Source organism: Ornithodoros turicata, chromosome 2 (assembly GCF_037126465.1).
Source record: "Ornithodoros turicata isolate Travis chromosome 2, ASM3712646v1, whole genome shotgun sequence".
In the NCBI taxonomy this organism is placed as follows: domain Eukaryota; kingdom Metazoa; phylum Arthropoda; class Arachnida; order Ixodida; family Argasidae; genus Ornithodoros; species Ornithodoros turicata.
This window is the reverse complement of record NC_088202.1, coordinates 10502619-10530390: the sequence shown is the minus strand read 5'-3', so window position 1 is coordinate 10530390 and position 27772 is coordinate 10502619. Positions and strand designations below refer to the sequence as shown.

The 27772-nt window shown below is 44.2% G+C and overlaps 1 protein-coding gene across 1 annotated transcript; it reads left to right on the top strand.

Moving 5' to 3' along the window:
* The first annotated feature begins 427 nt into the window (after nt 1-427).
* LOC135383098 (uncharacterized) lies at nt 428-25851 on the top strand. Its single transcript, XM_064612721.1, has 2 exons — nt 428-496; nt 24928-25851. Exons 1-2 carry the CDS (start codon nt 485-487, stop codon nt 25684-25686), a joined length of 771 nt encoding a protein of 256 aa, XP_064468791.1. The 5' UTR covers nt 428-484; the 3' UTR covers nt 25687-25851.
* The last annotated feature ends 1921 nt before the right edge of the window (nt 25852-27772 follow it).

Genomic DNA, 27772 nt, shown 5'->3' with positions numbered 1-27772 from the left:
CCGTTTATGTTTCAGGTGTTCTGAGTGTGCGATATCGGTTTCAGCTTCTGTCGCCGCTACCAATTATATTTCCGGTATCAAACCGTTTCCGTTTCTGTTACCTTTCCCTCCCCTAAAACACTCTAGCCTTTTTGGACAATGTAGGACTTCGGTCTTTACTGTGAGGCTCATCAACCAAATCACTGCGAGCAATGGGGTAGAGTGCAGGCGATGAATCACCCCCATCATCATCATCACAAAAATAAAGTTGTTGATTTTTACTGCGTTGCCGTGGAAGGCTGCTATCTATACGTAATCATTATCAGTTTCAGGTACTAGCGCCACAAATATGCCGGTTAGTTTCTGCCTCTCTCCTTCTGTTTTGTCTTGTGTCCTCATTGGCGTATTAAATAGCGTGGTTTGTAGTCACGTGGTATCGATACACCACTGGTGGAAGTTGATCACTCCTTTCCTGGGAGTACCTTCATTCTTTGTGCAAGGCACGATGGATCGCGCTGTGAGTATATTTGTCTTAAATTATTACTGTGCTAGAGTGTATTATTACTGAGGTGCGGTCTTGAGTAGATAGAAATGGATAGCGTTGTCGCGTCAGACCAAGAATAGTATAAAGGTGGCGGGGACGATAAGGGATTTATTCAGGGAGAAATTTTAGGTGATGTATTGTTTATAGTTGAACGAAGTAGCAATAAGCAAGCTAGCTGATGTATACGTGATGAAGGCAAACATCTCCTTGAGCCTGAGGAGCGGTGACAGAGACGAGAACGAAAGGGCAAAATCGCCAGACCCAAGGAGACGTTACCCTCGCCACATCATTTTTCTCACCAGCCAGAAAAGTATAACTACCATAACTGTAATATATGGTTGATATAATTCTCGAATTAGAACGCCGTAAAAATATTCCTTCAAAGTCGACATGTTGTAACTGCGGGTTTTTCTGTACCTGTGTGTTGATGAGAACCGCCCGATCATGATCGAGCGCCGATCCAGATTGTGTGTGGCAGTGCAAATCGGGTATTAGAAGAAAACACGACGCTCGTACAGCGGTTATTGCGGTTAACACATTTTAATGCACAAAATTTAAAGACGTTTCATGCCAAGCTTTTTCAAACAGCTTTTCTTATAAGAGCCTTATGCGACGGCGTCAGCTATATAGTGTCTGAGAAACGAAGCGGGCGTACTCTACTGGTACAGCTCTATCTTTTGTTACAGAAATCTGATACGTCACTATACCGTGTAATATTTCCAATCACAAATACACCAGCATCTTCGTGACGTTAATTTTTGTGCGAACTTCCGCTCTTTCCTTTTTCTTTTTCGTACGTCATTTAATCAGAATGAGTTAAATGTGCTCTTCGGTTGTTCCTACTCGAAGCTCCTGCCACGGTGCAGTGAGCTGCCATTTTTATTATGTTGCTAGCCGCTGCTACCCGCTGCTACCCGTACTGAAACTTACTGATGAACATAGCCATTACTATAGAGCAGCAGGAACAGCACTAAGCATAAATAACGCTCAAATTGCGGTTGGCCTGTTAGTTTGGAACTTTCGATACAATATAAAACGTATTCTGTCTGCTGTTTTTTTTCTCTTCTTGTTTTTTTCAGTGTATGTTTGTTGTTTGATGTACAGTGCCAGTGTGTTACATATGTGCTCACTCCCTCATGTAATGGCCTAATGGCCCCTTGATGGATTAATAAATAATAATAATAATAACGTCATGGACAGTTAAACGGACAAATGTACATTGCAGGCGGGCCTCCAGCCGCACTTTGCCGCTTTCAGACTCATTCACGAAACGTAACGTTATTTGCCTCCGTGAAAAACGAACGCGAAAACGATCATATTCGTGCGAATGGGGGAACATCCCTTTGCTCCTCTCCAAGGACAACGCGTGTATTGTCCTTTCCACGCAATAGTTCAACTGACACGCCGTGCATCGCGCGGAGTACCTGCGATAAGCGTTCCGCGTAGATCAAGCGCGCATTCGATAGTGACTTGATTTGATTTCCTTTCGTTGTATTATGTTGCCCATAAACAGCACGGCCTACTTAGATGGTGCGACAGCAAGAACACAGAAAGAAAAAAGCACAGCAAACTCCAGTAATGAAAACAACAACAAAATGACTTTTGCACGAGGTTGGTTATCATTGATCTGAAGGTGTTAGTCTGGTTTCACACTACCGTTTTTCTCGTCCGTGTTTTTCACGGGCGAGAAACGGACCCATTAAAGTCTATTGTGCTATTCACACATGCACGTTTGTTCACAAACGGTGTATCCGTGCCGAGGACCTGCCGGCATGTTCTATTCTGACCCGTTTTCCTTTTTCTTTTTTTCACGCAATAGTCTCGGCGTGTAGGTGCGCCCTTCCACACCACCGAATTCCTCGTTCATGTGCATCCTGATACTGATAAAATTAAGAGATAAATAAGGAAGGGGAAGAGAGTGTTATTTGACGTTGGCCAGCCTCAAGGACAGTGCTCTTACAAGATAGGCGAGACACCAGTTTCTGCTGCTTGCGTCGGTCCGTCTTTTTGGGTCGGTCCGTCTTTTTGGCCAGCCGTTTCGCCATGCCGTGATTTCAAGCCATATGACTCTGACTTTCATACTGTATCGCTTTTGCCGGCCGTGGCTGTGACAAATGATTTACAACAAGAAATGTTGGAGGCAGAGAACGTTTTTAATTGCAGTCTTTTGTCAACACAGAGGCGAAAACATAACTTGTAAAAATATATGTAAAAATATAAAACATATAGAAAATATTGTAATATTCATGATATGACCGCTAATGGAGCAACAGCAGTACGTACTTGGAACAGAGAAGTACCAAACTTCCAACGTCCTGATATCGTTGATGAGCGAGAGCGACAAAACATGCATCCAACGGCGGTGTGGTGCACGAGAAACACGGGCGAGAAAGGGAGGTGGAGTAATTTTCAGGGAACGGGCACACGGGCTCGGACACTGTGAATCAGGGCCGGCGATAGGAGGGGGGGCGAGTAAGGCGACCGCCTTAGGTCCCGCGCTTGCATAGGCTCCGCGCACGAAGCCCTCAACCAGGGATTACTTCTTTTTACATATCAAGTATGCACTTAATCGCACGCGCGATCTTCGACTAAAACAGATATGAGAGAAGAATGGGTTATGTGCCATTCCGTCACGTGATGAGAAACTCACTGACTGACTGACTGACTGATCTCCTCACTGTGTAGTTAGATTTTATCATTGTCATTCCTGTGTGCATGCTATCGTTGTTCATCGTATATATTTGTTCATGTGTGTTCTCACGAGTGTGTGTGGCGCCAGGGGTGTATGCGTGTGCGTTGCAGAGTTTATTGCGTCAAATAAATCTTCCCTTTACAGAAAAAGTCCCACTTTTAAGAAAAATCCACCAACCCTGCAAGCTATACCGAGGATTTCGCACTCTTCTCTCCTGCTGCCATTTCCCGTACTGCTAAAATCTCCCACTGCGAAAATCTTATCATTTCTTATCTTGTCATTACTGCTAGTGTGAAACGGCCCCGTGATGTGCCTTTGCGTCAGGCCCCGCACACCCCTAGCACCGGCCCTAGTGTGAATACAGTGTGAACAGCAGCCTTGAAAAATGCTGGTCCGTTTTCTATCCTGTACAAATTTCGATATGACACGGAGGAAAAAGTTCTGTAGTGTGAAAAGGTACGAAGTTAAAGACAAGTTTGTTCCGTGAAAATCGCTCAGAATGAGGAGCGAGGGAAATTCATCCCCGCGAACACGGCAGTCATGAGGAAATATGGCAATGTGTATGGCCTACATGAATCTGAGTGGAGCCTGTGAAAAGTGAAAAAAAAAAAGCACTGCCCCATCATAGTGCATAGAGTAGTGCTATTCATGTAATTATAGCCATCAAGAAGAAAATAGGCAAAGCAGGCCATAAATTTTGCAGGTAGTCCGACACCGTCCTATTGTAGTGTATAGAGCAGTAAGTCACAAAAATCCATTTATATGTATAGACGAGGAAAGAGTCACAGCAGGTCGTACATCATGCAGCTAGTCTCATATTATCTCATAGTAGTGCACAGAGTAGTCATAGTCACAAAAAGTCAATCTATGGCTGTAAACGAGGAAATACTAAAGCAGGTCACAAATCATGCAGGTAGTCCATACCACCCCATAGTACTGCATAGCGTAGGCAGTCATAAAAAGACAATTTGTAGCCGTAATTGGACAAGGAAAAGTCAAAACAGGTCCTAAACAATGCAGTTACTCTCATACTATCTCATTGTAGTGCATAGAGCAGTAAAAGTCACAAAAAGTCATTCAATGGCTTTAAACGAAGAAATAGTCAAAACAAGTCATAAATCATGCAGGTGAACCCTACCATCTTATAGCAGTGCACCGAGTTGCATAGTTACAAAAAGTGAATTTATATCCGTAAACAAGTCGCTTTTGCGCCAAAAACCTCCAATTATCATCATCATCATATCCGTAAACAAAGAAATTGTCATATAAGGTCATGAATCGTGCAGGTGCCCCCATACTATACGTAGTAGTGTGTTGAACAGTGATAGTCACAAAAAAAATTTATAGCTGTAAATGAGGAAATAGTCGAAACAGGTCATAAATCATGCAGGTGGTCCCATGCTATCGTATTGTAGTGAACAGCGTAATGAAAAGATAACCCCAGAATTTAGGATGAAATTCTACGGCATAAGGATGAAAAGTGACGGCATAAGGATTAAATTCCGCGAAAGAAGGACTGAAGGTGGTGGCATGATGATTAAATTCCGTGGTATAAGGATAAAAGACGACGGGAGAACCTGTAGTTATACGCTATGCAAGTAGGTCAGCCCTGTGCGCAGCCCCTCAGCTTTTCACTTTCCCCTCGTGCACTTTGAATGGTCTCGTTGGATTGCTCTCAAATAAGGTACTACAACAACTGCACGTGAGGACCACGTTGCTTCGTCCTTTTCACCACAGTCTTGAGGCCCGGTTGCGAACCCGGTTGCCCGGTTGAGAGACCGACGGAGCGGGGCGTAACGACGCGTGGCGCACCGCTGTGCATCGCGAGCCGTCGCCGGTGAGTTCGTAGTTCGACGACACTCGGCGAAGCGCGGCGCGGCGTCAACGCGCGACTACGCCAGCCGCCGTCGGGGGAGTAGAACAATGCTCTACATCTGGCGGTGGCCAGTGAGCTGTGCACGGCGTGGGACTCGCATTTCTCAACATGGCGTCGCCCATTGAGCTTTTGATCGCAACTGGAAAGGAACATCCGTGCCTATATAATAAACGACGGATGGACTATAGAGACAAGCAAAAGAAGGAGAGCAACTGGAAAGACTTGCGACTTTCTTATTTAATTCAGTGTTCATGTTTGGGGGTACCAAACGTATTACAGTAATACAAACATAACAACGCCAACGATGGGAACACGGATTGTCTTTAGTCGGGTTCCAGGGTTCAGATACAGATATGACTGCTTCCCACTACGAAATGTGAAAATCTCCGGCGCTGTTTTCGTTGCGCTGCGCCGAATCGCGTCGGACTATGATTCCGGTAGGATGAGGAAGCGTGGCCTAGCGAACGCTGGCTGTCGGCGCGCAACGCGGGCGGCAATGGGCGAAGACTACGTCGGACTCTAAACCAGCCTTTATTGTTGCTTTCTGGGTGGACAGACGCTTTGTCAGGTACTTTTTCCAATATCTTCTTTCTCTCATGAGCAGAGACGTGCTGTCGTAGCGGGCCAAGTTAATAATATGATGAGTGAACTTTAGTTTGGTATCTATATGTGTACCTAGGTCATGCGCCACATTACATTTATGCAGACTCACATATCCCTGAAGAGTAGAGACAAGAACACACACTGATCTCTATGTATAAAGGCTGGATTGCGCATAGGAGAGAGGCTCGTGGGAGAGAATTGCGGCACCCGGCCGCCATGTTGGAGTGCCCAACGGCGCCCGCTGCTCCCATAGGAAACAATGGGAAGTGATTTGATTTAGAGTATTTATTGCGCTTTAAACGCTCCTCATTGCTGATTAGCACGCATCTTTCTTAGGAATCAGTGTGCTGATGTATTCCAAACGTGCTTCAGTCGTGTTCCTGTAGCTTTTAATGGTAATTGCCTTCTTTTTCTCCTCCGCTGCCTGTACGGTCGTAAGTGTCGTGCATGGGGAGCATGCGCATGAAGGTGAATTCGGTGAATGTCAACCTATAAAATTATTTTTGCTCAGAAAGGTTTCACACTGTTTGTTATTGTAACGTACTTCCGTTTTTATATTTTTTGTTTGTTTTCGTTTGTTGTTCGGTTTTCGTGTGGTGTTCCGTGGTTTTCGCTCATTATTGTGTGATTTTCGTGTGGTGTTCCGCGGTTTTCGCTCGTTATTGTGTGGTTTGGTGTTGTATGGTTTTCGTTTTACATTTTCCGTTATCGTATTATGTTCTACAATAAGACCTCGATCCTTATTGTGAAGGGGCTCATCATTCACCACATCACCACCAGCAATGGGGTGGAGTATCGCCCCTGGCAATGAAACTCCCCGTTCCTTATCTTAAAATAGCATTGTTGTTACGAGTGTGTTGCAGTTGTTCAGCTGTCGACGCAGTTCATTACAGAAATTCGAAGCCCTATGCACGATGAGCATGCACATGCATGACTTATTACACATTCTGTAGGAGCGGCTGCACATACGAGGTTAACACAGCAGTTTATTTACTTCCACTGCACCTCACAAATTAAAAGAACAGTGGAACAAATTGGCATATTGGCGCAGGTTCTGCATCAGCTTCTTCGGCACAACTGAACGACTGTGAGTTGAACTTGTATAGCACAAGCGCATTGTTTATAGAAAATACATGGTTTTGAGATTTATAAGAGCAGCCACACATACTTTCTTAGTACGTAATGGCACCAGCGAAATAGCAATGCAAGCAAGTCCGTCAGATGTATGCGATACGAATAAAGATTTCTTCTCAAAATAAAGAGCTTATCTGTGAAAAATTATCCCTCTTTCTCTGTCCGTGTGAAGTGTACTCAAAGCTGCAACAGACTGGCATGACATGTCCTTTAATATAAAGGAAATTTTAAAAAATACGGGGAGCCCCGCTTGAACTAAATGTAGACGACAGGATGCGTTGGGCCCACGACCGGTGACCACGCTGTGGAGCACCCTATGCGCGATCCAGCCTAAGATCAGTGATAGGACATCGTTTCACGTGGCTTTATTTCGCGTGTAATGGGGTAGTGCACTGCTATCCAGCGGTGAATCACCCCATGTCATAGCCACAATTTACTTGTTGTTGGGACATTGTTCCCTGGTGAAGGACATTACATAGGTCCTGTGTGCATTCAGAATAATGTCATTAGCCAAGCACCAACTACAGGTTTTCCCGTCGTATTTAATCCTTATATCGCGGAATTTAGTCTTTATACCATGGAATTTAATCCTTATAGCATGGAATTTAATCCTTATAGCGTGGAATTTAATCCTTATAGCGTGGAATTTAATCCTTATAGCGTTGAATTTAATCCCTATAGCGTGGAATTTAATCCTTATACCGTGGAATTTAATCCTTATACCGTGGAATTTAATCCTTATACCGTGGAATTTAGTCCTTATACCGGAGAATTTAGTCCTTATGCCGCGGAATTTAATCCTTATAGCGCCACTTTTAATCCTTATGCCATGCGATTTAATTCTTCGGTTAAATTTAATCCTCGTGCTGTGAATTTTAATCCTTATGCCGTGGAATTTAACCGAAAATTGTGTTATCTTTTCATTACTCTGTTCACTAGAATGCGACACTATATGACTACCTGCATGATTTACCAGTTCCGGTGGCGCAGCGGTAACGCGTGCGCTTGGAGACTGGGAGGTCCGCGGTTCGAATCCGCGGGCCGGCTGTGCCGTCTGGGGTTTTTCCTGGGTTTCCCTCAGATGTGTAATAGGCGTATGCCGGCACAGTTCCCCTGAAGTCGGCCCATGGACGCAGCTATCCCCCCCCGAGCGGATTCCGCTCGGTCTTCCACTTCACCCTTTCCTCCTCTCCACCATCTTTCCCTTCCCGAGAAACATGCCGCCTAATCAGGCAGGCAGCCCTCTCGGGTTCCTCCCAACGACACTCCTCCTCCTCCTCCCCTCTGCATGATTTATTACCTGTTTTGACTATTTCCTCGTTTACAGCTATAACTTCACTGTTTTGTGACTGTCACTGCTCAGTGCACTACTATGGGACGGTACGGGACTACCTGCATGATTTATGACCTACTTTGACTATTTCTTTGTGTACAGCCATAAATTCACTTTTGTGACTATCACTACCCAATGCACTGCTATGTGATGGTATGAGACTACAGGTTTCCCGCCGTATTTAATCCATATAACGCGGAATTTAATCCATATACCGTGTAATTTAATCCTCATGCCGCCACTTTTAGTCCTTCTTTCGCGGAATTTAATCATTATACCGCAACTTTTAATCCTTCTGCCGTAGGATTTAATCCTTCTTCTGTAAAATTCAGTCCTCGTGCTGCCAGTTTTAGTCCTTATGCCGTGGAATTTAATCCTAAATTCTCGGATTAGTTTTTCATTACTTCTTCACTACAATGTGATAGTATGGGACTGTCTGCATTATTTATGACATGTTTTCACTATTTCCTTGTTCACGGCCATAAATATATTTTTTTGTGACGACCACTGCTCAATGCACTACTATTTGATGGTATGAGACTACCTGCATAATTTCTGACCTCACATGACTATTTCCTTGTTTTCGTCTATAAAGTCTTTTTGGGACTGTCACTGCAACATGCACTACTATGGGATGGCATGGGACTACTTGCATGATTTATGACCTGATATGCCTATTCCCTTGTTTATGGCTACAAATTGGCTTTTCGTGACTATCACTGCTCAATACACTACTGTACGATAATATGGGGCTACCTGTATGATTTATGACCTGATATGACTGTTATGTCGTTTATGGCTATAAATTTGCTCTTTGTGACTATCTCTGCACGACGGACTACCATGCATTAGTACGGGACTACCTACATAATTTATGACCTGATGTGACTATTTCCTTGTTTTGGCCATAAATTGGCTTTTTGACTACCACTGCTCAATACACTGTGATGGTATGAGACTACCAGCATGATCTGTCACCCGATATGACTATTTTCTTGTTTACGGCTATAAATTGACTTTTTTGCGACTATCACTGCTCAATACACTACCCTGGTACGGCATGGGACTGCCTGCATGATTTATGACCTTATGACTATTTCTTGTTTACGGCTATAAATTGACTTTTTGTTACTGTTACTGCTCAATGGACCACTATGCAATAGTATGGGACTACCTGCATGATCTATGACCTGATATTACTACTTTGTCGTTAATGACTAGAAATTGTCTGTTTGTGACTATCACTGCTCAGTGGACTACTATGCGATAGTATAGGACTACCTGTATGATATGTTACCTGATGTAACTATTTCCTTGTTTATGGCTATAAATTGGATTTTTGTGTCTATCACTGCTTAATGCACTACTATATGATAGTACAGGGCTACATGCATGATTTATGACCCATTATGACTATGTTCTTGTTTACTTATATAAATTGACAATTTTGTCACTATGATTACTATTTAAACTACAAAGACGGTTAAGAGCATCAACTGTTTACTATATACATAAAAACAAGACTTTCGTGCAGTAGGCTGCACTTCTTCAGGTTCACTTCTTCAGGTTCTTCAGCAAACCTGAAGAAGTGCAGCCCACTGCACGAAAGTCTTGTTTTTATGTATATAGTAAACAGTTGATGCTCTTAACCGTCTTTGTTATTTTTTATTCTGCATCGCCGGAAACTTGTACATTGCTTTTTTCTTCACGTTCTACGATATTTAAACTACCATAGAATAAGTTAGGATACGTGGATGGTTCATGACCTGTTAGGACTATTTCCTGGTTCGTAGCTTATTGATTGTTATGAATGCATTTATTTTTGTGGAACAAATGAATATTATAGGACAAACTACATAATTTATGACCTGTTGTGCCAATTCCCTGGTTTACAGGTGCAAATGTTCTTTTTGTGACTACAACTACTCTGCACTACAATGGGTTAGTATGACACTGCCTGCGCGATTTATGACACGTTATGACTGTTTCGTGTCTGCAGCTTCAAATGAACTTTTTATAAATACGGCTACTTCATGCACTCAAATGGGGTAATATAAAACTACCTGATTTATGACCTGTTATGACAATTTCCTGGTTTCGAGCAGAAATGGACTTCTTATAATTACGACGACTCCTTACACCACGATGGGATAGTATAAGGCTACCTTCATGGGTTATGACCTGTTGGAAGCTACAACATAATGTAAACATAACGGTAACGCTTGCTATGTGAGAATTCAAGATCGGGGCCCACGTCATCTTAACATAGAAGGCCAGTGACGTGCAAAGAGATCAATGAAGCGATAAATTGTAGAAGAACATGAAGAGCATTATAAAGAACTGATGACCAGCATGTGATACTGTGATGTGCTTGTCATTGCTGACCAACTTACATTGGGAAATAGGCGTAAAAAGAAGAGGGCTTTTTCGATGAATGTCATATTCCAATTGTTCTTGTACCCAGGCAACTTGAAGCTTGCATTGTGTTTGTATGATTGTATGTTCCAGCTTCAGAGCCTTTACTCTCCAGGTAGTGTCAGGTAGTTCCAGGTAGTCCCATACTCTCCCATAGTAGTACATGTAGTAGTCAGTCATAGAGTTCATTTCGTATAGGCATAAACAAAGAAATAGTCATAACATGTTAAATGTGATGCAGGTACTCCCATACTACCCCATTGTAGTGCAGATTAGTCCTAGTCCGTAAAGCGGGAAATAGTCAAAACAGGCCATAAATCATGCGGGTAGTCCATACCATCCCATTGTAGTCACAAAATAGTAATGGTTCCAAAAAGTCAATTTATAGTTATTAACAAGGAAATAGTCATAACGCATAATAGTCATCATGCAGGTAGTCCCATACTATCCCATAATAGTGCATAAAGTGGTCGTAGTCATAAAAAGTCAAATTATACCTGTAAAGGAGGAAAAAGTCAAAGCAGGCCGTAAATCGTGCAGATAGTTCCATACCATGCCACTGTGGTGCACAGAGCAGTAATAGTCACAAGAAGTCAATTTATAGCTATATACAAGGAAATAGTCATAACAGGCCATAAATCATGCAGGTAGTCCCATACCATCACTTAGTAGTGCATAGAGTGGTTATAGTAACAAAAAGTCAATTTATGACTGTAAGCGAGAAAATAGTCAAAACAGGTAATAAATAATGTAGTTAGTCCCATACTAGCTCATTGTAGTGCAGAGAGTAGGCATAGCCATAAAAAGTCAGTTTATATCCATCACCAAGGAAATAGTCAAAGCAGATCGTAAATCATTCAGGTAGTCCCATGCCATCCCACAGTAGTGCATTGAGCAGTGATAGTCACAAAAAAGTCAATTTATAGCCTTAAACGAGGAAATACTCAAAACAGGTCATAATTTGTCGGGTCATTGTCAGGTCAAAGAACAGGTCATTCTTGTGACTATGCCTACTCTATGCACTACTATGGGATGGCATGGGGCTACCTGCATAATTTATGACCTGATGTGACTATTTCCTTGTTTACGGTTATAAATTGACTGTTTCTGACCATCACTGCTTTATGCACCTCAATGGGATAGTATAGGACTAACTGCATGATCCATTACCTGTTTTGACTATTTCCTTGTTTACAACTATAAACTGACTTGTATGACTATGCCTACTCTTTGCACTACTATTGGATAATACAGGACTACCTGCATGATGTATGACCTGTTATGACTATTTCCTTGTTATAACTATAAATTGACTTTTCGACTATTACTGCTCTATTCACCGCAATGGGATGGCAGCGTTGAGCAGCAGGATTGGGCAGTAACAGTCACAAAAAGGGAAGTGATAGCTGTAAACGGGGAAATAGTCAAAACAGGGTATAAATCATGCAGGCAGTCCCACAGTATCACATTGTAGTGAAAACAGTAATGAAAATATAGCCCGATAATGTAGGATTAAATTCCATGGCATAACCATAAAAATTGGCAGCACGACGATTAAATTTAAGAGGATTTAACAGTCCTACGACATAAGGATTAAAAGTGGTGGCATAAGGATTAAATCCCGCGAAAGAAGGACTAAAGGTGGCGGCATGAGGATTAAATTTCACGATGGAAGGATTAAATTCCGCGGAATAAGGAGTACGACGGGAATACCTGTAGATGCCTGTCACGTCGAGCGCGTTTCCATACTTTTGCGTGTACCCCGTTGGTTCGCGAGATAACGCGGGATGGCGCCAGCTTCTGACACTGCCGCCCGCTACAGTCTCCTTGTAAATCCCAGCAGGATGCGAGCTGTTTCAATGCATTAGATATTTATTCCGCTCGCAAACAACGAGAAATGGCTTAGGCTGACCACAATTACGAACGTGAGTGGAATTCGTTATTCCACTCACTAGGTATTTATTGTGAGTCTCACTGTAAATGAGTTCTGCCATCCCAGCTGTTTTCAATAAGCTTGAGCACATTGTAGCAAAGAGGCAAGCGAATAGAGAACCATGTTCCTGGGGAGGCACACAACAACAACATTCTCATGCATTTGCTATGCGGATATCATACATTCGAGAGAGCTGCTCAGTAGAAGTGCAGTTTCTCTATCCTTTCCGGAGCTGTGCAGAGTGAGGCGACATTATAGAAGCACATTATTTATTTATTTAAGTACGTTAAAGACCCCCAGGGGGTAGTACATAACGGAGTGGGGAGAAGCACGTACAATAGAAACGCATCACAAAAGTATTACAAAAAGTGAAAAATGAAATATCAAGTTGATAAGGGAAGAAGACCATGTGTACCATGGGAAGAGCATAATGAACCTGAAGCTCTGGATTGGAGGAGGGCAGCCCTAAAACCAGCAGGGTAGTGTGTACAAGCAACATGTTCAGGCAAGAGATTCCAATCACTAATTGTTTTAGGAAAGAAGTATTTTAGAAAGAAAGCGCTGTTACAATGGGGTAGCTTAATCTTATGGATGTGGTCCAGACGAGATGAAATGTAGTTAGCAGGGACTAGGAGGCGATCGCGAGCGTTTGTGTTGTGATAAACTTTGTGGAGGAGGTACAGCCTGGCTATCAACCGTCTTGACGAGAGAAGATCAACGTCAAGGTTATTCTTGATACGTGTGCGTCTCTAGAATAGTTGAATGTAATGAAGCGCATCGCCCTGTCTTGAACTGACTCTAATGCTTGAATTAAGTACTCTTGATGGGGATCCCATATGACCGATGCGTATTCGAGTTTGGGCAGCATCAATGCACGGTATGAAAGCAGTTTTACATGAGGTGGTGCAAGCACAAGGTGCCTACGAAGATACCCGAGTCTCCTATTGGCGTCATCGACGATTTTTTGGATATGACGTGCCCAACGGGGGGGGGGGGGGCATGCTCGAATCCAAATGCAGCCCCAGATACTTACATGTTGAAACGCATGATAGCTGAGTGTTGTTAAGCGAGTAGGATGGGTTCGGGCCTTCTGATCCCGAGATCGCGGGTTCGAACCCGGCCGAGGACGCCAGCAACTTGGTGGCAGGGTACAAGTTGCTTAGACACGCCGTCTTCCGCGAGGGACGTTAAATACGGGGTGCCGTGTAATGAGCTTTCATTGCACGTTAAAGAACCCTCAGGTGGGCAAAAGCAATCCACAGACCGACCGCTGTGGCGTCGCTCATGATCTCAGTTGTCTCGCGACGTAAACACCCAATTATTATTATTAAGGATGGGTTCGGACTAGTTTGAGAACGTGCAAAAATTGAAGACACGGTGAAAACACAAGCTGCCTTAATGTTCATCTGCTCGGCATATAACGATCTCAAGAAACTTGCTAGTTTGGCCTTCTTCTTTGAGCCTCTCAAGTTATTTTTTGTAGGCGTTCACGCTGGACCGCAGCGTTTTCTTCCGTGCATTTCAGGCACGTTTTTTCTCACGCAATTTTCTTCCTTTCTCTGAAGAGCACCAGTGAGCTTCGCCTTTTGCGTGCCAAAAGATCCCATGGCGTACACAGTTTGAGAAGTCACGATGCCAGCAACAACCGCCTCACTTGACCTGTACAGTCGGTTCTACAGGGGGCACCTAACGTCGCAGGCTCGGATGACAGCTTGGGAAAGGCTCACACGGACTTTTCCGGATGCTACTAGTAGTATAGAAGTTATGAGAAACTACGGCAATGAGAAACGCCGGAGCCCCCGCAGGGGCATCGCAACCGTCGCGCCGACTTTTTCGCGATTTTTACCGTGCGCGGCAGGCGGCGCTCGGGTGGAGAGCTGCTGCGGTGGGCGGCGCGTGTCCGGAGGGCTGCTCTCGTGTTTACACTCGTCCATTTTTCAGCCTGGGCCAACTTCTTTCATCATTTTTCCGCCTGGGACGACTTCATTCGTATTTTTACCCGCTACAACAGGCGTGAAGTAGGCGATTTACATGCATCCATATACACACAAAGGATAACCATACACAAAAGTACAAGTGAAAATATATTTATTAAAGTCATTAGTGTCGTGAATTATGTTATGACTCTGTATGAAGGAGAAAAACCCAGCCAAAAAACCTGATTCAGAAGAAACACAATACGATACACATAACAAAGGTTATACTTGTTACAGACATTATGCAATAGCATTGAAGGTGTATCACACATCATACACAATATTTTTATTAGTGATAATCACGCAAGTTTTCAATTAAGCAGAAGGGGTAGCACATTTTAATCAAAGAAGATATTTTTAATCAGTACGATTACAATCAAAATTAAAAGTTTTATTATAAAAATTTTAACATTATTATATGTGAGCACCATAGCGGAGTTTTAACTAAAAGTTCTGACAGATGTACATAACTTTCAGCACAACAGCTGATATTCCAATATGGCACAAATAATCAGATTCTAATGAAGTGATCGGTGGAGTTGGCGGAGGGCCTTTGTTTACCGTCTGGCATTTTTCAACCTGGGCCGACTTCTCTCACGAATTTTTTTTCCAGTGCGCGGTGGGTGGTGCGCGGGTGAGGGGCGGCCTGGGAGCTTACCAGCTGTCCGAAGGGCTAGGCGAGCCCTTATCGTCGTGTATTTTTCACCCTGGGCCGACTTCTCTGGCGATTTTTCTGCCTAGGCCAACTTCGTTCGCAATTTTTTCGGGTGGTGCGTGAGTAGTTTACATGTAAGTAGGGGCATGCACACAGACAACATCTGGGCCAAATTCATTCACATTTTTCACACTGGGTCGACTTCATTCCCAATTTGTTCAGGTGGGGCGTGAGTGGTTTACATGCAAGTATGTACACGCGGGTGAGCGGCTGTCGAAGGCTGTCAGAGTCGTTAATATAAGTAAAATAAACGTATAAAGCAAAAATAAAAACTAAGTCAATCGAAATAAACAAGTGTATAACTCAAAATATTAAATGTAATATTCGTCATTAATGTAATGTATTCTACACATTGCAACGAAAACAGCTTATTAGTATGGATACATTGAAGATTGCCAAGGATACGTTTATTCCACACTATGTACAAGGATCCTCGCATGGAATCAGAGCTGGCAATCAAAGATATTTTACATGACCACACTCTATACAACCTCGACATCCGAAGGACAGAATTGTAGAAGAATCGCAAAATGAAATTTAGAGGCATATTACATCAATCTTTGTTTACAAAAGAGGATCACTAATATTTTGCGAAAGCTTATTTTATGAATTAAATTGCACAGTGTATATATATATATATATATATATTTTCTCAAACGGTGGGACAATTGTCAATATATGTTGAAATGAATCTATTATCAAATGACGCGGTGCAAGTGATGGATTTTGCAAGCATGACGCGCAGGCGGAGTCTACAATTCTAATCATCGTAACACGTGGCACACAATTGCATTCAGATTTTGGGAGAATCGAATCACACAACTGTCATCAGAAATGTTTAACCACTATACAATGAAGATGAGCACTATACATAAAGACAATGGAAGATATGTAATTATAATAAGTAAATATTCCTTTTGCAAACTTAACCAAAGCAGCACAGATCACGCATAAACATAGATCATTACGCGAATTGTCATAGTAACGAGCATCATGGATGATCCTCCGGGTAAGCCCTTCATATAGTACAGGAAATCTGTTTGGCTCTGTCTGATTTATTGAATATGCATATATTGTGAGGCACAGTATTTTATTTCAATTTATTTTATCTTACCAACAACAGTTATTATCTACAGTGTTTGCAATTTGTTCACAATTTATCGACAAAAGAAATTCGTTTAAATCGTCTGCCTTGAAAAAAAACTGTCAATATGTAGGTATCCCATCGACTAAATTTCACCGGTGATGGCGAACACATACTGCACGTATGTCACTCCTCGACCACTTGACTTGTAGGTCAGGATGACTCGGTCCGTGGTGGACGGCCACAATAACGGGGAAATAATACATGTGTCCTCCCCAGGTCGTACCCGGAAATGTTGGTCATAGTCGGATTATCGAGTTGTCATAATAACGAGGGGCCTTCACACGATTGTATCTCATTACGGCCGATGTCTCAATACGGCCGAAAGTATCAATACGGCCGATAATCCTTTAATCACCAAGTGTCTCATTACGGCCAAAGTCTCGATATGGCCGAAGGTAGTCTCATTACGCCCGAAGATGTCTCATAACGGCCAAAAGTCAATGTGTATTGTAACGCTCATTGACATGCAATGTTGCAGCCAGGTATGGATATACGAGGGGCTTTCAAGTCAAACAGGGACTTTTCATTTTTCGCAAAAGTAAAATGAACTTACAGGCGAGAAATTAGTTTTATTTTTCAATGTAATCTCCAGCTGCACTAATGCACTTGTTCCAGCGTTTCACGAGGGCTTGGATGCCAGCAGCGTAGAAATCCTTCCCGACGCGTAGCAGCCATGATCGGACCGCATTCTTGACCTCGTCGTCGCAGCTGAAGTGGCGGCCCCCAAGGAACGCCTTCAGTGGCCCGAAGAGATGGAAATCGCTGAGGGCGAGGTCTGGACTGTAAGGGGGATGTGGCAGCAACTCCCTGCCAAGCTCCTGTAAGGTGCGTGTCGTGAGATGCGCGGTATGCGGGCGTGCATTGTCCTGTAGGAGGAGGACTCCTTTGGTGATGAGGCCCGGCTTTCCGAAACTGGATGTGTTCATGAATGATAGTGTTCAACGTTCCCACAGAAAGGTCCGTCTTCCGAGCCAGTTCGAGACATGTTATCCGTCGGTCCTTGAAGATCAGGCGCTCCATAAGTTGGGTGTTCTCAGGAACTCTGACACTGGGCTCTGAGCCGCCCCGGCCTGGATCGTCCTGCACTGATGTACGGCCGTATCAGAACCGTTTGCACCACTCAAACGCTTTGCTGCGGCTAAAGGTATCGTGGCCATACTGAGCCTGAAGTCTTCTGTGAATTTCAGATGACTTTACGCCTTCATTCACGAGAAACTTCATGACAATTCGCTGTTCGATGTGCGCGCTCACATCGTTGTCGGCCCTCTTGGCTAGCACATGTCATCTGTTTTGCACAAACTTTGGACCACTACGTGGTGAACGCGGAGGCCTGTCGCGTGTGAAAATGATGAAAAAGAAGTAGCGGGAGCCATTTGTACACTCAGGAGACAGAAAGTCCCGGTTTGACTTGAACGCCCTTCGTACATTCCAGAGGGTATAAGCCATGCAGTGTGCCCTTAGGGCCCTTATCATATATATAGACATATTGTGAGACAATCAGTATGTTATCATACCACAGCACAATGCAGCATACTGTGTAATGTGTACACCCCAAAGATGTTGCTGTGAAGCAGCAGGCTACTATGTGGAGAGCTAGATGAACATCGGCTTTGTTGGGACGTTTTTTGGAGTCGTCCTACATGCAGTCACTGGCCAAGAAGGAACACTGTCTCAGTCGACGTCAGTTTATTTCCATTTGCTTTACAATGGTACAATTCTTGCTTCTGGAATGAGTAGACCTGCAAAGAGCAACCATGAATACGCTAGAATATTTTTAAAAAACAGGCATTTGACTCTACATGGCTGGTTTTAATGTGCACAAGCTGCATACATGTTGATATGTGTCCGTTATTTTATGCAAGGCTAACATAAATATTCATCTAGACAAAAAATGACAAGCCTTAAGAATGTGACTTCCAGGTAAACACAATGCATGACCATGAGATGAATTTAGTTGCATCAGTTCATTGACTTAATGGAAACATGTGAATATGAAACAGTGATACATTACAATTCATGAAATGATGCATGCACGACTATCCTTTTCTCGTTTCTTCTTATAAAAGTAGTGCACGAATTAACACTCGTGCACTACTACACAATTTTTCACTTCACAACAGAACCGTATGATACATTGGTAATCTTAACAGCTCACCTCTTAAGCCAAGACTCCTTGGGCAGCAACATCCTATTAGCCATGTTGTTGTTGTTTTTCTTTTTCGGAATCCTTCGCGCAGCCACATAACATGACTGGAATGGAAAATAGCTATAAATAACAATGTACTTAAATTACTTCCTCTTGAAATATTTATTTTACTCATATATGCTTTTGCGCTTAGTACGGTGCAAAAGCCTGCGCAACATTTGCAGATGTTCGCGGTAAGCAATTCGAGGAGTCAATTCAAGTATGCAGACTTGTGCTTTTATTTTTGAACAAATATGACGACAAATTTTAACAAATCAAATATGGCTCACAATGATAAATGCTGCTGTACGGTGCGGCATTATCGGTGTCTTAACTTCGAATGAATTTGTTGTTCCTAAACGCGCAACGAACTACAAACGGTGCAAATCTACAATACCGAGCTACACCTATTACAGGCTCTTCGGCTGTTTTGATTCAGTCAGATTACTCGTATGAGAATGCAACTATGTGTGGATAACACACTGCATGCTAAGCCAGACAGTCTACGAAAGCATAACTCACCAGAATAGACCTCTACCTGTTTGTAAACAAATGACGTCATAGTTTTCGACAGCGCCACGGATTTGGTAGAGTTGAACTACGTTCAAAGCTAATGGCGAACAAGGTCGCGCCCGAAAGCCACGGTCTTGAGGGGATTACGATGGTCTCTGAAAGGGACGCGACCTTCGATCCTAGTTTTCTTTCAATAGGAGGCAGCGAACAAATGCCCATTCGTGGAACCTAGCTCTCCCCTTCCGATCTGTTTTGGTTTCAGTCTGTCTACCGGTTACGCCCCATTTCGTCCAAACGTTTATTTCGTCCAAGTACTCACAACGTCCAAATATTTAATTCGTCCGAAAAAAATCGGACGTACTGAACACTTGGACGAAATGAACAGGCGAGGAGAAACTTGCCCAGCGCGTCCAATACCCGTACCGTCCAATAGTCCATTTCGTCCAAATGGGGGAATTCCCAAAGGCTCTGCTCCTTTCGGCAGGCGACTGCCTGGCCGCATTCATGAAAGCACAGGCCATTTTGACACTGGGTGAATGGCAGGTGACTGTATTCATGAAAGCAAATGGATTATCGATCAAACGGGGAATCACAGAAAACACAAACCCGTTCACAGGACCGCTGACCTACAGTGACCGTCCAGTTAACGATGTGTTGTTTTCCATAACTGTGTTCTCGCTAAGTACCGCGTTTCCCAATGTCGGTGATCTTGGAAACATCTAGGGATCTGAAAGGAAACTTGCGGTCCTTTGCCTTTACGTAGACTACTTCGAGCGGCAGTAGCTTACCAACGTTCATCTCTGGAATTAGTTTGCGGATGAGGACGATCTCCGCACAAACAATCACGCCGAAGGGTGGCATAATTCGCTGCGCATGAAATTCAAGAGCCAACCCCACATGACGTTTTCGAAGTTCCTCGTCGAATTTGAGTCAACCATACACAATGTAAGCACAACCAGGTACGCAACAAATTCGCATAATCAGGGAACATCATCATGATAATTAATAGAATATAGCATATATACTTCCTCGCTTTCTCTCTTTGTATTCATGCTTCTTACCGCCATTTGCAGGTACGCATTCGGCTGCTGTTGAACGGGGCTTCGCCAAGCAGGAGACGATACAAGAGGCTCGCTCTTCCTTCTCATGGGCGTACGGAAAATACAGCTCAGGGGAAATGATGCTGGGAAACGAAGCACCCTTCACAGACGTAACAGAGCAGTTTGCTCATGTCATCAAGGCATACCTGCAGCGCATGTCCCACTTGCTGGGCCATGCTAACTAATAAGTTAGTTGTTCAAAGGAAAAAAAAAAACTAAACGGAGCAGGCTGGGCATTTGTTTCTCGTTTTACTCAGTGTATAACATCTTTCTGTGGGAATGTTTAAATCTTACCTTCAATTAATAAGTCAGTTGTTGGAATCAAAAAAAGAAAGAAATAAAGAACAATAAATAAACAGAGCAGGCTGAGCATTTGTTTTTCGTTTTACTTGGTGTATGGCATGGCATCTTTCGGTGTGAATGTTTAAATCCTACCTTCAATCGTAAACGAAGCAATTGTTCCCTCGCATTCGGAGATCCCCCTCCCTTTTCGGACGAAACAAGCGTTTGGACGGTACGGTTATTTGGACGGGTTGGTCAAGTTTTCCCCCCTTTGGTTCAGTTCGTCCAATGCCCACTATGTCCAATTTTTTTCGGACGTGCTGAGTACTTGGACGTTGTGAATACTTGGACGAAATAAACATTTGGACGAATCGGGGTGCTACCCTGTCTACCAACGTCATGATGACGTTTCTCGGGTAGAGGTTTATTCTTGGTTCTCGGCCTTGGTCAACACTGCGCGATATACGTTGGGACTGTGACGATTGATTCAGCTCAATTTTCACCGGAACGACACGCGCTGCACGAAAGACAACGACGGAAAATAAAGAGCCGCTTAAGGCCCGGTTTCACCAACGCCGATTAACATTTGAACCGAGATCAACGGTACCTCAACTTGAATTTAACGCTTAACCGTGCTTCACAGAAGAAAGTTATTTTTACTGAAACATTCATCACGTCACCAACTAGCGTTTGCAAAAAAGAATTGAGCGTTAACTTCAAGTTTTAGCAACGCTTGATCTCGGTTCAAAGTTAACCAGCGTTGGTGAAACCGGGCCTAAGTCCGCTAATTTGCACGTTACAGCACTACAAATCGATATACATAAACACGTCGTAAACTACAACTGCTCGCTAACACAAGAAACGAGATACCCAACGTTGCTAGACACCATCCGGAGTTGAGAACGTGAGAGTAGCAAAATGATAAGATATCAAAACACGAAAGGAAGAGTATTGATCCCCCCTCCTTCTATAGCGTTCAAAACGTGATTAGCGCTGCGATGAACATACATGTCCATGACGCGAGTTATTTTCACTGATCAAAAAGAGGTCACGTGGGATTACGTGACGCTTGCGAAATGTGCAGCAATGAGCATGGCGAAACGAAACTTGTATATCGTGCATTGTACTTCATCGTAGCTGCCAGAAACGAAGCAAAGTTATGAGACACTGGATTACAGGTATGTTGGCATCTTTTTGATTCCTGCATATCATTCCACATTACACTGTACGTGAATACATGGGTGTCGTGTCTCACGATGCTGGGGAAGTAGTTGTATGGGAAGTGTGCCTGGTTCTAGACTTTTAATTTTTGATCGGGTAATCGGAATACCGGCACATGTTGCGTTGTGGCTTGCATGTGACCAACCAAGTGCTGTTCCCTTACTAGCGCTTCTTACAAACGATAAACCGAAACATGTTTTTTTTTTTTGTTTTGCAATAAACCTATATCCCCCCCCCCCCCCCGAAACATGTTGGAAGGTATATTTTTGATTACTCATATATAACGAGAAAATGTTTCGTTTTCAGGTTGCTGCCACTACTCCATGTGCCCGCAATTGTCCTGCGTGTATGATTACACTAACGACGTTGCCCACCACGGCTGAAGTGTTTTACGCACACGCGTTTCAGCATTAAACCTGCAGGTAACATCTGATGCTTACCCTTCGGATATACTGATTCTGAATTTACATAATGCCAATGTGACACACGCTTATAACATTGTGACATCAGTGCAGTGGCATAAGCACTAATGTGGTACCCCACTAAAATGAACGAGGGGCAGTGGTTTATCCAGAATCCCAAGTACGAGAGCGGTGTTGGAAAAGATTGGGGGGGGGAGGGGGTCATCATGTCTGAAGTTAAAATCGCAAGGGCACCCCCTGTAGGGGGTGCACAGGCAAAAAGTTAGGAGGTGTCACTGAATATTTGGGTGTGTAGGGGGGTCTGGATAAAGCACTGACGAGGGGGACTCCACCCCATGTAAAGCCTCATAAAACACCTCCTCAAGTATTTTCCTGGCTATGCAGCTGCATCATTATGACGTAATTGTCATTGTTGTCCATAATTTCTTAAATATGTTTAAAATGTATGAAAAAAAGGCCTGCTTGACAGCATATGTCTTATGGTTATCATCAAACAAGAGCATATGTCGTTTTGTTCAGCACATTTTGTACTTTTTTTTTATTTCAGGTGGACGTAAATTGTAGAAGGCAGCTAGTGGGGCAAAAGATCATGGTCATAGGTGATGTGGCTCCTGGAGCTCCCAGTGGTCTCCCTTGTGGAGTAACTTTTCAGAACACACACTCTGCTCACAAAACCAACGAGTAGGATGTTGCTCGAATACTGAGAGAAAATGGCGTATCACCTACAAAGATCGTGTGACACAGTATGACAATAAAAACATTTTTCACGAGGAATGCGTGAAACACTGTCGCAGTATGGTGTGCATGAACCATTGTGTGTGACACAAACCGTGGGGGCACACCGCCTCGGACGCACTTTGGGAAGCATAAAACACAGCGATTGCTAATATGGTGGATGCTTCTTTTTTCTTTTTGGCCGTGATGAAACATCTTCGGCCGAAATGAGATTTGGCCGTAACGAGACACTTGGGGATTAAAGGATTTTCGGCCGTAATGAGATGTTACCCCTTTACACAGGACCTCCATTGGGAACATACGGTGACCCAGAAAAGTCGCCATAAAGTGAGGATGTCATTCTAACGGGTGTCGTATTAACGCGTGTCGACTGTATTTCGTGATACATGTTGATGGCTCGCTGCTGAAAATTCGGGCGACAGAGCCTGGTCAAGTCACCTTTTGTTAACTTTTTGCTTTGCCGTCCTATCGTGTAAATGATAAATAAACTGAGGGGGGGGGGATATGTTTAATGATAACAAAGAAGAGGAACGAGGGAAAGGTCAGCCAGACAGAGTGTCGGCTTGCTATTCAAAAAAAAAAAAAAAAAAGGAACACACCTGGTAGTCTGCTCTAAACCGTCTGCCCTGTCTCGCGCTGCTATTCTCTCCCAGCTTCGCTGTTAGCCTGTTAGGATGGGTTATTCTGCCAGGCTTAGGCATATCCACAACGGCGAGCGGACAATTACTCACCGAGCATTTGCTCACCAATCCAGAGCCAAGACCGGACATTTGTTCACCCCGTTCTCCTTTACCATGAGCCCACCCTGACGGTTTCCTTATTTAATTTCTTTTTGCTAATTTAGCATTTTTAAACTATAAATTAGTGAATACTGGAACTACCGATATTACCGACAGCTGCACCACCTAAGTAAGTTTTTGACCTTTTTTTTTTCACCGTGTGAAATAGTGAATGATAAATGAGCGTTGTATTTTTTAAATCACAATTTAATTCTTCTAACATTTTAGAAACAAATGCATCGTGCGACATCTGCTAAAAAACAGCTTCAGTCTCTCCTTGGTGCGTAGGTAATGACTTCCAAAACGCAAGATATGACAGCTGGCAGTTGTCTTGACCATTTATTACCGTGGCCACAACTTGCTTTTCTTTGTTGCTTGGAGGTATTGAAACTTCACATTTTTTCAGCCGGCATTCCTGTGGTACTGATTTTCCAAGAAAATAGGAAATCAGGAGGAAACCTCCCAGTGCTCGTTACCTGTACAGGAAATACTAGAAGGAGGAACACCACATCCCATACACAAAGCAGCACCGCTCCCCGAGATATGAGGTACAAAAAGACCTTTCCGAGGTTCACCTACCAAGGGAATTCACATTCCTTGTAGGTTCACGGTATGGAGTCATATTCAACAGAATCGGCCCCATGTTTTCACGAAGCGACCACTGAGCTTATATGTGCGCCCACTGCATTTCACGAAGTCGGGGTTAAAATCTGCGACTAGATTAGTCTACTCGGCACTTAGCTCGATACGCTCGCAGCATTTCGTAAAAGCAGCACTGATACGCATGATTTTTATACGATTTTGCACTCGCCTGAAAGATATTTTTGAAATACATGAACGACAAATAAATGTCCCCGATTATTACACTCAAGCTTTGCATTTAAAGACATAACCGACTACAGCGTGAGTTCTACCATGCTTCTATGCTGAATTGTGCACATATATGAATCATTTTACTGTTGATGAGCTTCAATCATGCGCATCGCCGAAAAGGTTTCGCAGAAATTTGATGTTTCCCACCAGTCATCCCTCCAGCCAAAACTAACCTTTTTCTTCTTCTTCTTTTTGTGGGATTCATTCATTTAGGGGCTCATTACAGAAGCAGCAGAATTCGTCGAGTGACGAATACAATTTCTCCAGTTTTTTCTTTCTTGTTTTTTTTTTTTTTTTTTACATTCAAAGTCAAACACAACCGTCATTAATTTTCTGTGTGGCCCTCATGATGTGGTCTAAGGTCAATGCGGCTCGCGACCCGAATTGAATTTGAGGCCCCGCCTGTTCTACATAGACCACAGTGGCACTTTGAATATTCTGCCACAATTACATTTCTCTCTTCTTCGCAGGCAATGGACGGGCGTTTCGACACTGTGAGCAGAGACGAAAGGATTGACCGAGTAATATCCAATATTACAAAGGCGCTTCACATTCAGAAAGAAGAAGTACAATGTGACATTGAGAAAACAGTGGCCGAGATCTGCAATCGTCTCTTATCACACGTGGATGATGTCTTTCGCGTCAAACTTCAGCAGCTGAAGCGGATTGGAGAGGAAGCAATTACCGGCGCAGAAGACACAATGCGACCTGACGTCTTCTACACATCAACACCTCTACGGTCTCTGCTGTCCTCCGAATGGCTGTCGAACCCACTTTTAGTGCCCACCACACTCGGCTACTTCAAAGCATGTCAGGCAAGACCTGAAAATATCACCTTCGCCCAGAACTATTCTTCGCGTTCGCGCAGCGTAGGTGACACTGTGAAACTGTACTACGTGTGCACCACTGGATACGAACCATTCTTGTTCGACTTCATCTCTTGCATGGTGCGGGACCCCAGCGGAGCCGATGTTGAGCATTGGAGTGGTGACTCGAAAGATGGTCGGTATTCCCTCAAGTTCATCGTTAGACAGGAGGGCCGCTACACAGTGTACGTAAGGCTTTACAGGGTGCCCATACGTGGAATCCCTTTCCTTGTCGACGTTTCCAGGAACCAACCCTCGGAACAGACTCCGTCGGTGTTCATGAGCGTCTCTGGTAAAGTGCATCAAGAGCCATGCTCCGCTCAGTTCTGCATCCCCAATGGCATGGCTCACTACAAACTATAGGCTCTAACATACCAGCACTGTACTATACTCTAATATACTATAAGCTAAGATGACCCGTAGATGACCCGTATTGTTGTTGGACGGGAAGACAAGTAACCAGTGTTGCAATTGTAAATGCATGAAATACCTCTCTTCAATAAAAGCTTGAGACTGGCGATGACAAAACGAGGAACTCCACTCATGTTTCTGCTGTCCTCGTGCTTGCAAAATTCTTCTTCACTACACCTTCGCCATACGTCATTACGATGGGGTAACTTCGCCAATAATCCTGGTGGTTACCGTGGTACAGAGAGCATTCCAATGAGGAATGCTCAGTGGCGGATCCAAGGGGGGGGGGGGGGCGATCGCCCCTCCCCAAAACGTCAGTTTAGACATTGGATTTACATACATTGGACTCTCCCCCTCCCCCACTACGCGCTCCGACAAAGAAACCGCCCCCCACCCCAAACCGAGGGTCTGGATCCGCCCCTGAGAATGCTCGCATGTTTCCTGTGGTGGGTAGTTTTCTTGGACTACCCAAATCCCAGAGCAAGAGTGTTAGCACATCCCTCCCTCTCCTATGCCAGCGCCATCTCTCCCCTCCCTCTTTCAACCTCACCTGGGTGCACCTAGCCGCCACTCCACAGCAGGCTCACCACACCTTCCCCCTTCATCACCCTACCCACCACCACGCGTCACCCCTTTCCCTCACCCCCTCTTCTCGACCCCGTTTGCATACCAGTTGAGACGAATCTCCGCCTCATACCCAATAGCCCTGCCAGTGCGTTGACCACGTGCTCGCTGCTGGTGCGGGATATGCTGCCAGAGCAACAGAATGACTCTGATATTCTGCATTCATAACATGTGCATTCCGAAAGGGGGAAGGGGGCCGTGCCACCCCCTCCCCCCGCAGCTCCTAAGCCCCCGTGAAAAGTGCGCGCTTTCTCCTCACAGGTCGTCATGATTGGTACTCTGCTATCGTCCTAATTTTTTTAACCCATGAACACCCGCAGCGTCCGATTCGAGGAGGAGAGGCGAGAGGGTTTCCCTCCCACCTCTTGGAAGCCCTTCGTCCCTGTTTGGATAAAGTCCCAGGAACGTCCATGGTTGTTAATATATAATGCATTCTGCGACACAGCGGTATCATGTACGACGCGCTCGCCTCTGTCGCTATCTCCACTTCCCCTTCCTAAATGAAAATTCTCGGTGCCGGTTGTGCTGTCTGGAGTTTTCCCTGGGTTTCCCTCAGACGCTTTCACACATATCTCGGCACAGTTCTCTTAGAAGTCTTCCCAGGACGCACATTCCCACAGGGCGTCAGTCGTGACGTTGCCCACCTCTGTGAGGCCGACAACGGCGAGCCCTTTCAAACCATTACCACCCACCACCGCCACCTAAATGAAAACCCACTTTCAATTCCCTAACATATTAACAGTGCGAAAATCGCATGCCGAAGTACCTAAGCAACTGGTACCGTGCCATCAAGATGCACGCGCCCTCGATTAGTTCCTGGAAGGTATGTCGAAGCCTGGAAGGTATGTCAGTTCCCGGTGCTTAGGAACTGACAACTACATAGGTGCTCAATGGCGAGTAAAACCTAGAAAACCGAGGTGCATAATCGGCGGAAATGATGCAAACTCATCCAGTTAGTTGCCTTCATGAATTCATGATATGTTGTTTATTGCACATCTGTTTTAAATGGCTACGAGCGCGGGGGGGGATATACATACGAGCGGTGTACAGGCGTAGACAGCTAGATGGATAGAGGACAGCATAAGCAGCAGTTGGGGCAGGGGGGTTAGTGCTTCAGGGGAAACTGTGCCGCCATTCGGCTGGAAAGTCTGCCAGAACAAAAAAGGTTAGGTTAGGTTAGGTTAGGTTAGGTTAGGTTAGAGGATATAAACCAGGTTTGATAATAATAAATCCTTGTTCGTCAGTCTGTGCCTGTGTGTTGTGTCGTCTGTTGACTTGTTCCCCGGCACGGGTGTTTTATCGCTTTTAAAGTCTGCCAGAACACCCAGGGAAAGCCTCGGACCGCACAGTCTGCACCTGGATTCGAACCCGTGTCACCTGCCAGTCTCGGCGGGGAAGGCGATCGATCATCCTA